The following is a 17297-nucleotide window of genomic DNA, read 5'->3' as shown; positions in this document are numbered from 1 at the left end:
AAAGAAGACATTTGGTATTTGTTTTTTTAGGGATTGGCTAGCTTCACTAAGCATAATCTGCTCTAGTGCCATCCATTTCCCTGCAAATTCTATGATTTTGTCATTTTTTATTGCTGCATAGTACTCCATTGTGTATAGATGCCACATTTTTTTTATCCATTGATCTATTGAAGGGCATCTGGGTTGGTTCCACAATCTAGCTATTGTGAATTGTGCTGCTATGAACATCGATGTGGCAGTATCCCTGTAGCATGCTCTTTTAAGGTCTTCAGGGAATAGTCCAAGAAGGGCAATAGCAGGGTCAAATGGTGGTTCCATTCCCAGCTTTCCCAGGAATCTCCATACTGCTTTCCAAATTGGCCGCACCAATTTGCAGTCCCACCAGCAATGTACAAGTGTACCCTTTTCTCCACATCCTCGCCAGAACTTGTTGTTTGACTTCATAGTGGCTGCCAATCTTACTGGAGTGAGATGGTATCTTAGGGTGGTTTTGATTTGCATTTCTCTGACTGCTAGAGATGGAGAGCATTTTTTCATGTACTTGTTGATTGATTGTATATCCTCCTCTGAGAGGTGTCTGTTCAGGTCCTTGGCCCATTTGTTGATTGGGTTATTTGTTATCTTATTGTCTAATTTTTTGAGTTCTTTGTATACTCTGGATATTAGGGCTCTATCTGAAGTGTGAGGAGTAAAAATTTGTTCCCAGGATGTAGGCTCCCTATTTACCTCTCTTATTGTTTCTCTTGCTGAGAAAAAACTTTTTAGTTTAAGTAAGTCCCATTTGTTTATTCTTGTTATTAACTCTTGTGCTATGGGTGTCTTATTAAGGAATTTGGAGCCCGACCCCACAGTATGTAGATCATAGCCAACTTTTTCTTCTATCAGACGCCGTGTCTCTGATTTAAAATCAGGCTCCTTGATCCATTTTGAGTTAACTTTTGTGCATGGCGAGAGAAAGGGATTCAGTTTCATTTTGATGCAAATGGATTTCCAGTTTTCCCAGCACCATTTGTTGAAGATGCTATCCTTCCTCCATTGCATGCTTTTAGCCCCTTTATCAAATATAAGATAGTTGTAACTTTGTGGATTAGTCTCTGTGTCCTCTAGTCTATACCATTGGCCCACCCAAAACCAATTATTTGATTTAATGATTCACATCAAAGCCTTGTAAGTGTTCACAATACAACATTTATAATGGAAAACACTTGAAAAATTAAAATGGCCACACAAACTGTGATTTATCTACATCTATATTACTCTGAGGAACAAAAAGCAATCATCTAGATGTAGGGCATTCTGAATGACTGAGTGAAAAGCTTGGAAAAATACTTCCCCAGAAAAACAGCAATAAAACTGGACACGATTTTTAGATATGCACACAGAAAACAACGTTTAATGCCCCTGGAAATGACAAGACATAGAACAAATTAAGAAACAATTGTTAAGGAAAATAGACAAGATCTAAGTAAAAATAGGAATATATATATATATATATATATATATATATATATATATATATATGTTGTTTTTTTTTTTAATAGAGGCTAGTATTTCTCCAGCTGTGTGTTATTCAATTTCTTTCCACCACAGGAAGGTTGGCCTTGGAAATGGATGTCTCCCCTTCTCCCTCTCAGCTCCAACATTTCAACACAGACTCTTTTCTAGGTGGGGCCAAGGCAGGGTGTGATAAATGGTGGCTTCCTTCTCCCCTCATGGCTTTGGTGCCATATTGTGGAGATCCGCCCAGGTGAGCATGGCAGAGAGGAAATTCCAGAAGATCCCTGGTTCTGTGAGCTGCCTTTATATGGAGAAAGACATGGAAAACCCGAGTCCAGGTATTATGAAAAGATTGAGATCACAACAGAAACATTATTAACAGTGTTCTTAAAAAAGAAAGAAAGAAATCCAGCCATCTGGTGTAGTACTATATACTAATAATTTATAAAATGTTGGTGGAATATAAAATACCTAGAAAGACAGAAAGAATATAAAAATAAAGGGACAAAACCAGTAAAGATGGGCTGAGGATGTGGCTCAAGTGGTAGAGCGCTCGCATAGCATGCTTAAGGCCCTGGGTTTGATTCTCAGCACCATGTAAAAACTAAAGTGAAGATATTGTGTCCACCTAAAACTAAAATAAATAAATAAATTAATATTTAAAAACCCACTAAAGATACTGTATTAGAATATTTAAAACTACCCACAAGAAAAATTTCAGGACCTGAGAGCTTCACTAGAGATTCCAATCACACATTACAAGAAGAACAATACTAATTTTTCACAAACTCTTCCAAGATAACTCATTTGATGATGTCAAATTTACTCTGATAACAAAGTAGGAAAAGACAACAAAACGTTAGAAAACCATAACCTAATAACCATCATGGATGTAGACCCAACTGTAAACTATCTAACAGAAGCATAGGTTAAGTATGAAGACACAAATAAGCTTTAAAAAAAAGTCAAAGGACTGACACTACCTGATTTCAAGACTTAACTGGAATGGTGCTGTAATCAAGATGAGGCTTTGGAAAAAGAACAGACATATAGGTTAATGGAGCAAAACAGAGACCATAAACAGATCCACAAATATAACTGATCTTTTATAAAAGAGCAAAGACAATGCAAAGGAGAAAATTCAATCTTTCCTATAAATGGGGCTGGAACAACTAGACCATGCACAAAATAGAGACAACATGCATGCACACAGACAATACACCTTAACTCAAAATTAACTCAGAAAACTTAAAGAGACATAAGGTAAATGACAACTTGAAATTATTTATGATGACACAGGAGTAAATCTAGATGACATTAGGTATGGAAATGTCTTGTTAGAGTCAGTCACAATTTGTGAAATATAAAATTTGCAAACTGAATTCTATTAAAATTAATATACTCTTCTTTTTGAGGCAATGTGAAAAGAATGAGAAGACAGATCAAACTGGCAGAGAGTATTTGCAAAAGACACATCTAATAAAGGATTGTCATCCATAATGCACCAAGAACATTTAAAAGTCAACAAAAAGAGAAATAATTTAAGTATTGCCCAAAATATAAACAGAAATGTCATATGACAACATGAAAAAAGTGTAAATAGGTGTACAGAAGAGGTTCAACTTCAGATCAATAGAGAACTGGGAAATAAAACAACAAAAAGATACTACTATGTAACTATTAGCAGAGTCAAAATCAAAACACTGATACATGGATATTTACAAGAGCTTTCTTCACATTTTCTGTAAAATGGAGGAACTACAATGGGCTTCAGTTTATGAATGGATAATAAACTATTACAGAAAATTAAATATTAGTCAGTCAAAAATACAAAAAACACCACTAGAAGGCACAGAGGAACCAAAAATGCACATTAATAAGCAAAAACCCTAATCTGAAAAGCTTATGTAGAGTTTGAGTTTCTGCAATTCTGAAAAAGACAAACATTGAGACAGTTTAAAGTGTCTTCCAGGAGGTTTTAGGAAAGGAGGAAAGAAGGAATGAGCAGAACACAGACAATTTCTAATGCAGTAGAACTACTTGGTAGTGTACTATAATGGTGTGGATAGATGTGATTATTTGTCCAAACCCATGGAGTGCACAACACCCAAAGTGAACTGTAATCTAAACTATAGACTTTAAGTGATGATGTGTTAAGGTGTGTTCATCTATTTTCAAACTTCACCTGGAGGTTTGGATGTTGAAAGTGGAGAAACTGAATAATTGTGTGTGCATTATGCATGACAATTTGAAATTTCTAGTCATTTTCTGAGAACCTGAAATTGCTCTAAAAATAATCCTAAAATTTTTGAATGAAAGGATAGAAATATATACACAATGCTGATACAAACCAAAAGAAAACATTAGTAACTCTTTTTTTAAATACATGACAACAGTGGAATGCATTACAATTCTTATTATTCATTAGTAACTCTTTTAATAAAAAGCAAAATATGATTCAAAATACTACCAGAGATAAAGAAGAGCATTTTGTAATGAGGAAGGGGTTAATTAATCAGGATGATATAATGATTTTATTGATGTATATCCTCAATAAGAGAATTTTAAAAATAAAGACTGAGAGAATTGCAACAAGAATTACACAAAAATTATAAGCAGACTTTATATCTCTTTCTCAGTTATTGATAGTAGACAAAAATTCAGACGTAAGCAAGACCTGAATAACAATATCAAACAATGTGATGTAATTAATACCTATAGAGTGCTTAGACACAAAATATCAGCATGCTACTTTTTTAAAAATACACACAAAATATTTGCCAAGTTGACTCATATTCGGGATCATAAGCTAACTCATAATGAATTTAAAAGTATTTAAGTCATACAAATTTTCTATAAATGCACATTCTAGATTTATCTAGCAAAATTTCCTGCAACAAATGAACTGGCCACTCAATGTGACATTGAGATAGGATGCAATACTGCTCAGCAATGAAAACGAATACAGAATTGGTTCAACAAAGTCATGCATTTGAAACTAAAAATGTGAAAAGAAATCAGACCAAAAAGAGATTAAATAAACTGGAGTCTATTCAATTAAAACTCTGGAAAATACAAATAGCAAATACATACAGATTTGTGGTTGTAAATAGAGAAGGGAAGGAGTGATTATCAAGGTACAAGGGAACTTTGGGGATGAGCATACGTTACTTATCCTATGATGATCTATTTATGGCTGTGTTCAGGTGTCAAAACTTATCAAGTCAAACACTTAAATATGGGTAGTTTGTGATGTGCCAATGTACCCAACGATCTCATCTAAGATGTCAAAACAGTAAATGGATTTTAAACTAACATCAATATATTTACAAAAAATCAAAAGATATCTTAATAATTTAATACCCAGTGAATAAATGTTCAGGATCTCAATCAATCACAGATATCATGGAAGATAATCAGTCAGTTGAAAAAGATTACTTCCTTACTTGGATGACTGTGATGTGTATAAGGACACTCCATCTATATCAGGGATGTGATTTCTCTATAAATCAAGACTACATTAACTGATTACATAGACCAAGCAAGACATGAAAATTGCAGAATATGAATTCTTAGTATTTGTTATCTAATATAATTTTTTAACTAGACTAAGTTTTTATTTGAGGTTTTCTGGACTCCCTGTTTTGATTTCCAAACTATTTAATAGTGGAATCACTCTTAGCCAAGAAGTCCCCAAGAGATGTCCAAAGTAAATTAGTTTTATTATCCTCATTGTGTTCAGATGTAGAATGGGAATTTATACTCAGGGGATCACTTTAGGTGGAAAATACATGTCAGGCTTCAGGAGAGCAAGTCCACAGACACAGCCTCATACAGCCTGGGCTATCATCTCCTGCACATATCAGAAAAGAATAAGAGGGGATCCAGTCCAAGAAAAAAAAAACTGTGTTTAGTAAGTCAACTAATGTTCTTGATTCTCTTCATGATTTTTATTAAAATATTTCTATGTATCTGTTTCACATGTGCCCACTATGCTTTGAGATGAGAAGCTTGTCTAGCTTCTGTTATTTTCAGATCTCAATTCATAATTCTGTATAAATTGAAGGGTTTTTCCTCATCTCCCTTTGTTTCTGGAATTCCTACAGTATCTTAACAACCATGGACCCAAAACCATAAGGCACCTCCTCAAAAACCACCTCAGCTCTCTGTGGGGTCTCATAGTTCTCCAATGGTTAAATCATCTGAGAGGTTTCCAGAAATATTTGTATAAATGGTCCTTCCCATTTAAGAGAATAATGTTTTTCATATAATGGTGAGCACTGCAACATTACTCATATAGATAGAAGTAAAAGGAGTTACATATTGAGTGAGAAGTGACATTATTAAGTAAATAGATTAAAACTCATCAGTGAGAGTAAAGGAAGACATCATGAGCTGGTGGGAGGAACGCGCACCTTCTCACTGTGTACTTCACCCGGGGGTATGTTTCAGTGATATATTAAGTTCTGGAGAAAAGATTCTTCTTAAAGTGTAAGTATGAAAAACTTCAGTTTTCATATAGCAAAAATATTCATGGAAGTACATTGTATATACAAGTTGATATTTTGTTTATTTTCATACTCCTGAGATACCAGTGCAATCAGTTTATATAAAATGTCAGTAGCTAATGTTTTAAACAAAGCATATTACATGCATTTAACTTACAGAAAATACTCAGCTGTACAATAAATATTTTGTGGATAAACTCTGGAATTTTTAAATCCATCTTGAAAAATAGAAGAATAATTAATATTTATTACTATTCACGGAAGACAACAAGTATAGCTGTGTTGTATATGTTCTAGTTCATCTTGTGGTTCATCTTCATTTCTATTTCTTACAGATATAGAAATGAAAGTAATAAAACCTTCCTTTTGAAGTTACCATAGATAATAGACTAATATTTCAGGCTACACAGGACTAAATAAAGATTCTATAGTTACTCTAATTGTTCTAAATATTTTATTTAATATTAAAGGTAATATCATTTGTCCACCAATATATGATATTTACAGTTACAGAACTGAGTTTTTAAAAAGCTGTGTAAATTCTTAATGATGAATTCTTCTCTGAAAATGTACATATTCATCTTTTCACAAATCTCTCTATCAAATAGATGGACACTTGGTTTTGCTATTAGCTATCTTCTCTGTCACTTATTCAACAGGTACAGAACTAGTTACTGAAAATTTCTCCTGAAAGGATTTTCTCTTGAGACCAAAAGAGACTTTTAAGAAAAGAAAGTCAGGTTACAGAGAGAATTTCCCCAATAGTTATGAATCTCTTGGAAGTCATTCTAGAATTTTTTTTTTTATTTTAGAAATTAGGTAATCTTTTCTATTATGGAGGATGTGTTTATTTGTAAGTTTTAAGGCCATTAACACTAGTCCCCTAATCTATTGTAAATGTATGTCCTAGGTCATTTTTAGGAGAAATTTTGTTCTTATTGGTCTTAACTACTGCTTCTGAGGTCTTACTGTAAGGGTAAGGTAAGGTAATATACCTGATGAGTACAGATATCATAATTTCCCTGCTCTCCATGGAAACACCTGGACATTTCATAGTACAAAGGAGGGTATGTCAGGCAAAAACTGAAACTGCCAGGAGAAGGTAATCATGAATGAGATCTCTCTATGGTCCATTTTTGGAAGAATATTGAATTCAAGCAAAGCTGAACATAAGCAAAATCAGTGTTAAGTTGAAAGATGAACAAAGAACCCTGAAATTTACCTATTGCCAACCCAGACTAACTCTCAGTGATGTACTTTGCTTACACATGTGGGTAATTTATACTCAGAAAACACAGATAATGGCAGATCTATGAAAATTGATCTGTATAGAGATAGACAAACAGATGGTATTTCAACTTTTGTTGGTCAAGAGATGGAAATAGTTCATAATCTAGGCATTTCACAGCCTCCATGCATTGTAACAGAATATAAGTATTGTCTATTGATTAGCCTGACTTATAAGGAGCTTCTTTTTCAGAGTTCTAGAAGTCAAAATCTTCAAGTTGCTTTTAAATTTGATTAATGTCTTTCCATGTGGTGCTCCACTGATTGTTTTCCTTGTCAATTCACTTTTCTAAACCAGTTGATTCTGTGGTAGATTTTAACTAATGACAAATTATGTGCCTGGTATTGTATCCCATTCATTATGCCCAAATATGTATTATATCCCCTTCTATATACTTTCTCTCATGCCCCACCATATATTTGATAAAAATAAGATTTAGATTTATGATGTCTTACAGAATAGGTTCCACTGAATATTGAAAAGATTGATATACATGGTAGAGAGAATTGTCATGTTATCTCTATTCATTTGTACTGGATAACAACATCTATTCATTTCCTAAGAACAATAGTCAATTCTTATCTCTAGGGGACATATCTCAAAATATTCTGTAGATGACAGTACTGCAAATAGTACTGAACATGTTACATAGTATATTTTTCCTAAAAATGCATACTTATCATGATGTTTAATATACAAACTAGAATAAGAAAGAGCTCAACAATAACAAATAATAAAATAGAATAACCATCACATATTACAAAAAAAAAACTTGTGTGAATGTTATTACTTTTTCAGTGATTCAAAACAAATACTAACACTTTCATACTGAAGTTGGTTTAAGGCAGCTGTAATAATGAAAACCCACTACTGCATATGACCTAATCATAGTTAATTAAAACAATGGTTGCCATTGATCTGCACAGATTAATTTGCAGGAATGATAGAAAGAAGCTAGTTTCCAGGTTACACCAAAGTCTTTTATTAGCCATATGTGTGTTTTCTTACTCTCTTGTGAGAAAATCTATTTAATGATAAATAATTTGTGCAACAATCCCATCTTGGTCTCTGCATCCTGGAAAGTCATTCTTGGGCATTAACCTTTTCAAAGGGGTTATTATACAATGTAATTTGCACAACGTGTTTCTTTGCACTTATACCTTTAACTCTCTGATAAAGATGCTAACTATTGTGTGTACAATAAATATTAAAAATCATCCTTTCTCATCTCACTAACTGAGACTCTATCATACCCAGGTTCTTTCAGATAACACAATAGAATGGGTGGAGAAAATCAGTCTGCAGTGTCAGAATTTGTGCTCCTGGGACTCTGTCACTCATGGAATGTTCAGATCTTACTCTTTGTAATATTTTTGGTACTTTATCTCATCATTGTTCCTGGAAATATTGTCATTGTGACCTCAATCATCACTGACCCTCATCTCCATTCCCCCATGTATTTTTTGTTAGCTAACTTGTCCTTTGTTGACATGTGGCTTTCCTCAATCACCACTCCTAAGATTATCATAGACTTTCTCAGAGAGGACAAGACCATTTCCTTTGGTGGCTGCATGTCCCAGGTCTTCCTTGCCCAATTAATTGCAGCACTTGAGATGGTGCTCCTGGTGGTCATGGCCTATGACCGCTATGTGGCCATCTGCAAACCACTTCACTACTTCACCATTATGAGCCTACAAAAGTGCATTGGGCTGGTGGTGACCGCCTGGACCATTGGCTTTGTGCATGCCCTGAGCCAAGTGGTTGTCATTGTGCACTTGCCTTTCTGTGGCCCCAGGGAAGTGGACAGCTTCTTCTGTGATAGACCACTGGTAGTCAAGCTTGCCTGCATGGATCGCCATAATATAGAAATTTTCATGAATATTAACTGTGGGTTTGTGGCTATAACTTCCTTTGTTATGCTACTGATATCCTACACACATATTCTTATCACCGTAAGCAAAAGCTCTAAAACTGGTGCATCTAAGGCCCTGTCCACATGCAGTGCCCACATCACAGTGGTGGTACTTTTCTTTGGGCCTTGCATCTTCCTCTACGTGTGGCCACTCAGCATCACCTGGATGGACAAATTTCTTGCTGTGTTTTATTCTGTATTTACTCCTCTCCTCAATCCAGTCATTTATACACTGAGAAACAAAGAGATGAAAAATGCTATGAAGAGATTCAGAAGCTACTACATAGATTGCAAGAGAAACACTTAATGCCTGAATATCTAGTGATCCTTCCTTGTCATGGAATTATCTACTCAATCTTCTTATGTGTTTAACTTTGTTAAATGAGATCTAAATTTATTTTAACAAAGGGGTATATACATCCTATTGGGCAGCATCTTGATAGACTCTGGGTTTTTAAAAATTTTCTTCTAATTTCATTTAGAAAATAAAATGTTTCTGTAGCATGGAGTCTTCACATCAATGTTTGCACTTACATTTTGTCCAAAACAATACGTGGTAATAATTTTTATCTTAACCCCATTTTCTATTCAAATTCTTATTGAAGCCAAAAGTGAAAAAATAAAAAGGATTAAATAGAAACAATAAACTACATAGAGCATAACAATGGAAATTATTTTTATTGGATTCCTTAACTCAGTACAAAATAAACTTTTATTGAAAATATCTTTTTACAAAACAATGGAAAATACATATGAGGTTAACTGAATTGAAAGAAGTTTCATTGAATGTTTTAATAACAAAGCATCTTTCATTGTAAATAATATTTCCAAAATTAAATAAAGTTAATTTTATTTTTAGTAAGTTATTTTCAGTAAGTAAAGTTATTTTTAGTAAGTCAATTTATTTCTCTGATTCTCCAAGATATTATTAAAATATCACTTAATCAGGGAGACTTAACAATTGAAATTATGTAAATGCCTTAAAGAGGAACTTCACAATATGGAAACAAAATCAGGTCAAAATACATAGAGAAATAGACAAAAATTCTAAATAAGTATTCGAATATATCTTTCAATAATTAATAGAGAACATGGTGAAAAATTCATGGAGATGTGGTTGATCTGAAAATCACCATGTAGCAATTTTTCAGCAAGTGATACATAGAACATTTTGACCAAAAACATCAGAATAGTTCTTATTTTCAATGGCAAACAAAACATACAATGAGTTGGACCATATTCTAGGCTATAAAATAAGTCTCAACAAACTTTAATATATTTGGGTCACAAAGAAATTTGTACTGAAATTTTTATAAACAACTTTTTTTTTAAACAGGGAGAGAGAGAGAGAGAGAGAGAGAGAGAGAGAGAGAGAGAGAGAGAGAGAGAATTTTAATATTTATTTATTTATTTATTTTTTAGTTTTTGGCAGACACAACATCTTTGTTTGTATGTGGTGCTGAGGATCCAACCCGGGCCACACACATACCTGGTGAGTGTGCTACCACTTGAGCCACATCCTCAGCCCAATATAAACAACTTTTTAAAAATTATTTTTAGTTATATATGGACACAATACCTTTATTTAATTGTTTATTTTTGTGTGGTGCCAGGAATCGAACCCTGTGCCTCATGCATGCTAGGCAAGCACTCTACCGGTGAACCACAAACCCCAGGCCCTATCACAACTTTATTTTAATGGTCCAAAATGAAAACAGCCTAATATCTCTCACCAGATGAATCAAAAACCAGATTACAGTACAAACATAAAATAGAATACTGCTGCTCAGAAATAAAAATAAGTGTTCTGTTCATAAACACAATATATGGGTGAAGGTATACTGAGTGGTAGATACCAGATCAAAAGGAAGACAAACTTATTAAATACTACTTATATAAAATTTAATTTCTATATTTATAGAAAATCTAACATGAAGTGAGGAATAAGACACCCATTAATGTTTGTCTTGGAGAAAGAGTGTGTGGAGAGACTGAGAAAGGGGTTATTGAGGAGCAAGGCAACTTTGGGGGAACGAGGCATAAACATGTCCACTAGCCTGATCATGGTGATATTTTCATAATTGTGAACATATATAGGTAAAAGTATATTGAACGGAAGATTTTTATGGACCATTTAGTATATATCAATTGCACCTTGAGAAAGTTGTTTTATCATTTAAGAGGTCAAAAAAGTGTATTTTAAACTAACATCTATTTGATTTTTAAAACATCTAAGGATATTAATAATTTGACATGCAGTACATAACTGTCAAGACATCAGGTAATCGTAGATAATATTTTTAAATATTAAAGTAAAGCACTTGCCTGACATGCACAGGGTACTGTGTTCGATCCTCAGCACCACATAAAAATAAAATAAAGATATTGTGTCCACCGAAAACTAAAAAATAAATATTAAAAAATTCTCTCTCTCTCTCTCTCTCTCTCTCTCTCTCTCTCTCTTTCTCTCTCTCTCTCTCTTTTAAAAAAATACTCAGTTGACCAAGATTAGGAGCCTATTTAGACAACTTTGAAATATATTTGGGTGCACCATTAATGTAAAGCTTTCCTTCTTGGTCCTGTAGTACATTGATCAAGATAGAATCTCATTTGATTTAATGAACTGAAACATTAATTCAATGCAATTATGATTCACAGGTCAAGATGAATGAAGAGAGTATATCCTTACTACTTGTATATCAAATGACAAATAATATTTTTTGCCTTAATTTTTACTTTTTTTCATTATTATTTTTATTTGTCCTTTTTAGGTATATATTAGAGTACAGTGTATTCTGACATATTATAATACATAGAGTATAACTTATTCTAATTGGGATCCCATTCTTCGTGGTTGTAAATAAGGTGAAATTTCACTGGTAATGTGGTAGAACTGCAAAGTGGTGCAACCACTCTGGAAAACAGAATGGAAGTTCCTCAGAAAACTTGGAATCAAACCACAATTTAACCCAGTTTTCCCACTCCTTGGCACACACTGAAAGGATTAAAATCAGCATACTACAATGATACAGCCACCTAAATGTTTACAGAATGTCATTTCACAACAGCAAAGCTTTGGAACCAACCTAGGTGCCCTTCAAAAGATGAATGGATAAAGAAAATATGGTATATATACACAATGGAATATTACTCAGACATAAAGTAGAGTGAAATTATGGCCTTTACTGGTAAATTGATGGAACTGGAGACTATCATGCTAAGTACAATAAGCTACCCCCAAAAATCAAATGCCAAATGTTCTCTGATATATTGACACTACCATACAATAAGGTGGCAGGAGGGCAGATAGAAGTTCAATGGATTAGACAAAGGGGAATGATGGAAAGGGAGTGGAGATGGCAGTAGGAAATACAAGAGAATTAATCAGATATAAATTTCCTGTGTCCATATAAGAGTAATATTCAAAACCACCAATTTTTAATCATGGGTTGATTTATTTGAGGTATCTCTGGTTTCCATGATCTGATTTCCAAAATATGCAACACTTGGTATTTTTTTTTAAAGAGAGAGTGATAGAGAGAGAGAGAGAGAGAGAGAGAGAGAGAGAGAGAGAGAGAATTTTTTTAATATTTATTTTTTAGTTATTGGCGGACACAACATCGTTGTTTGTATGTGGTGCTGAGGATCGAACCCGGGCCACACACATGCCAGGCGAGCGCGCTACCGCTTGAGCCACATCCCCAGCCCCAACACTTGGTATTTTTCAATATAGGAGTCCCCAAGAGATTCCCATGGTAAATTATTTTTATGATTCTTGTTCTGTCCAGGATACACAATAGGTAATTTCACCCAAGGGATCACTTCAGATGGAGAATATGTATCATGCTGAGGGAAAGTACTTCCACAGACACTACCATTACCCAACAATGATATTATCTCAATAACACTTTAGAATAAAAGACTAAGAGAAATCTGATCTTAGAGACAAGTTATTTTTAGTAAGTCAACTCATTTCTCTGATTCTCCAAGATATTATTAAAATATTTCTATGTTTCACATGTTCTCACTATGCTTGGAGCGAAGAATCACTTGTTTAGTCTCTGAAAATCAGAAACGAGTCCATGGGTTTTCTCCTCATACCCTACTCTTACTGGAATTTTCATGGTTTTATTAGCACACACCACCAAAATGCCTCAGAGACAGTCCTTGGATGGCCACTCCATCTGAGCACCTCATAAAAATAAAATAAAGATGTTGATGTTACTCCATCATAAATAGTATTTTATGTAAAAAGACTGTTAGTAAATACAGAGAAGCAAAAAGGATTACCTATCACATGTGAAGTGATATAAAACTCAGTTGGTACATGACTCAACATGACCAAAACTCATAACCTAAGAGCAAAGGAGGACATCGTGAGCTAGTGGGAGAAACATAGACTTTCCTTTTGTACCTCATCCAATGCAGAATATTTCAGGCAATCTTTAGAATTTTCTAAATTTAAGTTTCTCTTTGTAAGACATAAATATTAAGGATCTACCAGAATTTTACGACTATTATTAGTTTCAAAATTTACTTCTAGGTAAGAAAATTGTACCTAGAATAAGATATTTTTTTTTTTTTTGCTATAGTTTAAACCCCAAGTCAGTTTGTGTCTTTTCCCTTACTTTTCAATGTAATTATTTTAAGAGATAAAATTACCCCCCTACACACATATTGTGGAAGTCATTCTGAGTTCAAGATACAAATTCCCAAGGTGATTTAATGGCACCTTTTATCCTATTGCCCTTTTTAGATCCTCTTAAAATATCAATGGCTCCTGGGAATAGCAGTGTGAAAGTAAAGAAATTGGCATATTTCTATAAAGCAAGCAGCATGTAGGACATGTCCTTTGATGTGTATACCAGATAGCCTTGCTGAGTATGTGTGTGTTAATTAAGAGAGAAGGTAATTAGCATGTTTCTGAAAGTTGCCTTATATTTTTGTTTTACAGAAAGTTCTTGTCTGTGTAATAAAAATTTTGTCAAAAAACAATTGGAAACTACTTCTGTAAGATTGAACTGAAAGAACAGAGAGGGAAAATGATTAATATTTATTAAAGATCGACTAAAAATCATAAAAACTTCTCTATAGTTCTGACTTATCTATTCAATACATTTTAGATTGAGTGGCCTCAAGGTTGCCCTTTGAGGTCACAAGGTTAGTAAGTAAGAGTGAGATTTCAGACCAATATGACAAATTAAAAGGAAATAGCTAGTCTACTAATATTCCTAACTATGCAATTAATATTAATGATATAAACTTAACTATTATAAAATTGAAAACAGATAATAATAAAAAATATGATTTCTTCCTGGTAAATTGTTCCTTAAGAAAGTAAATATTCATATTTCAGCAAATTGCTCTCTCAAACACAGTTGAAGTCTTTTTTTTTTTCTTTTTAATACATTTAATTTAATTAATTAATTTTTCATGTGGTGATGAGAATTGAACATAGGGCCTTGCACGTGCTAGGCAAGCTCTCTACTGCTAAGGCACAAACCCAGCCCCTGAAGTCCTTTTTTCTATTAGTCATTTTCTCTCCCTTATTCCAACAGAACAGATCTAGAACTAGCTATTGAAAACTCACCCTGGACTGTTTATATTGATAAGAAATTAAGTTTATGGAAAAAGGGCTTATCAAGAGAGGAAGAACTTTGGGGGTTGAAGCACATGTTCACCAGGTTGACTGTGTTTATCTTTTCGGGCTCTATGTATATTTCAAAATGTATAAAACTGGGTTGGGGTGGTGTCTCAGTGGTAGATCACTCCCCTAGCAGGTGCAAGGCATAGGGTTTGATCCTCAGCAACACATATAAACAAATAAATAAAATAAATATATATATATATATAAAATGCATAAAACTGCACACTATGAATATAGGCAAGTTATTACATGACCAATTGCACAAAAATAAAGGCTTTGTTAAAAAGATCTCAGATGGGGCTGAGGTTGTGGCTCAGTGGTAGAGCACTTGCCTAACGTGTGGGACCTTTGGTTCTATCCTCAGCACTACATTTAAATAAATAAATAAATAAAGGTATTGTGTCCAACTATAACTAAAATATTAAATAAATAAATAAATAAAGATCTCAGATGTCACAATGCCTCTATTGTAAATTTTCTTGTTTTTTTGTTTTGTTATTGTTGTTGTTGTTTTGGCACTAGGGATTGAACCCAGAGTTACTTTACCACTGATCTAAATCCCCAGTCCTTTTATTTATTTATTTATTTATTTGATTTCTTTTCTTTTCTTTTTCCTCTCTAGCTTTCACATGAAAGAGAAAACATATGACCCTTAACTTTCTGAGTTTGGCTTATTTCAGTTAGAACAATGTTCTCAAGTTCCATCCATTTTCATGCAAAAACATAATTTCATTTTTCTTTATGGCTGAATGAAACTCCATTGTGTATATATGCCATATTTTCTTTATCCATTCATCTGTTGATGAACACCTAGGCTGGTGCCAAAGCTGATCTCTATGTGGTTTCTCTTGTCTCCTTGTTATGTTTTATGTATGAACAGATTGATGTAACTCCTAACAAAGATGTACTCAAGGGATGTTTAAAGTAAAAAACCAAAAACAAATCCATGAAAACACAAATCCACAAAACACAGAACAGGAATATTTCACTCCAGGGATCTCTTTCAGTATTGAATATATTTCAGGCTAAGAGAAATCACTTCCACAGATACTCTCTTCCCAGAACAATGGTTGTCACCTCAAGTGTTTCCGAAGAGGATACTGAAAGAGAATGTGAGTGATAGAACACTCATGCTGAGTAAGTAATTTCATGTTCTCTGTGATGCTCAAAGGTTATTTTAAAAGGATTTCTATGTAACCGTTTCACACAGTTGAAAATGACTGGTTTAGCTTCAGGTATTTCCATAAAATATTGCACAGGGTTTTTCTTTGCCCCCTATTCTTATTGGAATTTCTGAGGTTTATTTAACAACAATGCACACACTACCATAATGATTTGCCTCAGAGATTCTCTCTGGTGTGAGTAGAAGGATTGTAGTTCTTTGACCAGAAGTTTCCAATGATCCTTGCTTAAATGGTCCATTGAATATGAATGAATAAAATTTTATATTAGAGAAATCATTGTATTCTAAGGTAACTTTTAGTATAGAGATGGAAGTAAAATCCAATGCAAAGTGATATTCATACTGAAATAGTATTAAACGTTATAACCTGAGGAAAAAGGAAGATGGAACGAGGCACTAAGAGGATTGTGAAATTTCTTCCTGTGGATCTCATCCAATGTGTGTCTTGGCAATCTATTAAGTTCTTTGAGGAGAGATTCTCCTTGTGAAAAATAAATATCAAGAATCTCAGTTTTAGGATTATTATAGAAAATGATTTTTATAGAAAGATATCACACCTAGAAGGAGAACCAAAATTTGTTACTATATTTTATTTATTTTATCGATAAATCTGTAATTTTAAATGTGGTCAACTTGATCTTGATATATCTGTACAATGTGGAATGACTAAACCAAGGTAATTGGTATGTACATTGTCTCACTTAATTGTTATTCATGTTGCAACATTTGAAATTTGTATTATAGTAGTTTTAAAACATATAGTACACCTCAGTACATGGTGGTAGACACCTGTAATATTCTCAGAAATTCAAGAGACTGAGCAATAGGATCCTAAGTTAGAGGCCAGCTCAGTAACTTTTTCAGGCACTAAACAATTTAGTGAGATCCTATCTCAAAACAAAATTTAAAAGGGCAGGGGATATGGCTCAGTGGGTTAGAGTGCCCTGGGATGAATTCCCAGGACCCACTCACTCCAATAATATATATATATATATATATATATATATATATATATATATATTTAAGTCTGAGTTGACTCCATTTTAGTCTCAGTGTTTAATAATTCTCCGCAGATTTTACCTAATTCATTTAGCTGATTAAATAATATTCATTTAATTTATAGATTTTAAAATTAATGATGAGGTATGTATGTGAGTTTGTATCCAAATATTCATATCAGATAGTTATTATATGATCTTTCTTGGAGTTTTTATCTATAAGAAATTGAACAACTATACACTTTAGTGATAAGTTTATAATTA

General features: G+C 33.4%; 1 protein-coding gene across 1 annotated transcript; it reads left to right on the top strand.

Moving 5' to 3' along the window:
- Window positions 1-8573: 8573 nt before the first annotated feature.
- Window positions 8574-9512, top strand: LOC308646206 (olfactory receptor 4K3-like; the record flags this gene model as incomplete). Its single annotated transcript, XM_081288872.1, has 1 exon — window positions 8574-9512. One exon carries the CDS (start codon window positions 8574-8576, stop codon window positions 9510-9512), a length of 939 nt encoding a protein of 312 aa, XP_081144998.1.
- Between the last annotated feature and the right edge of the window lie 7785 nt (window positions 9513-17297).

The sequence above is a fragment of the Spermophilus citellus genome, assembly GCF_964194105.1.
Source record: "Spermophilus citellus genome assembly, chromosome: 4".
In the NCBI taxonomy this organism is placed as follows: domain Eukaryota; kingdom Metazoa; phylum Chordata; class Mammalia; order Rodentia; family Sciuridae; genus Spermophilus; species Spermophilus citellus.
The sequence above is the reverse complement of the archived record's forward strand: the minus strand, read 5'-3'. Positions and strand labels throughout refer to the sequence as shown.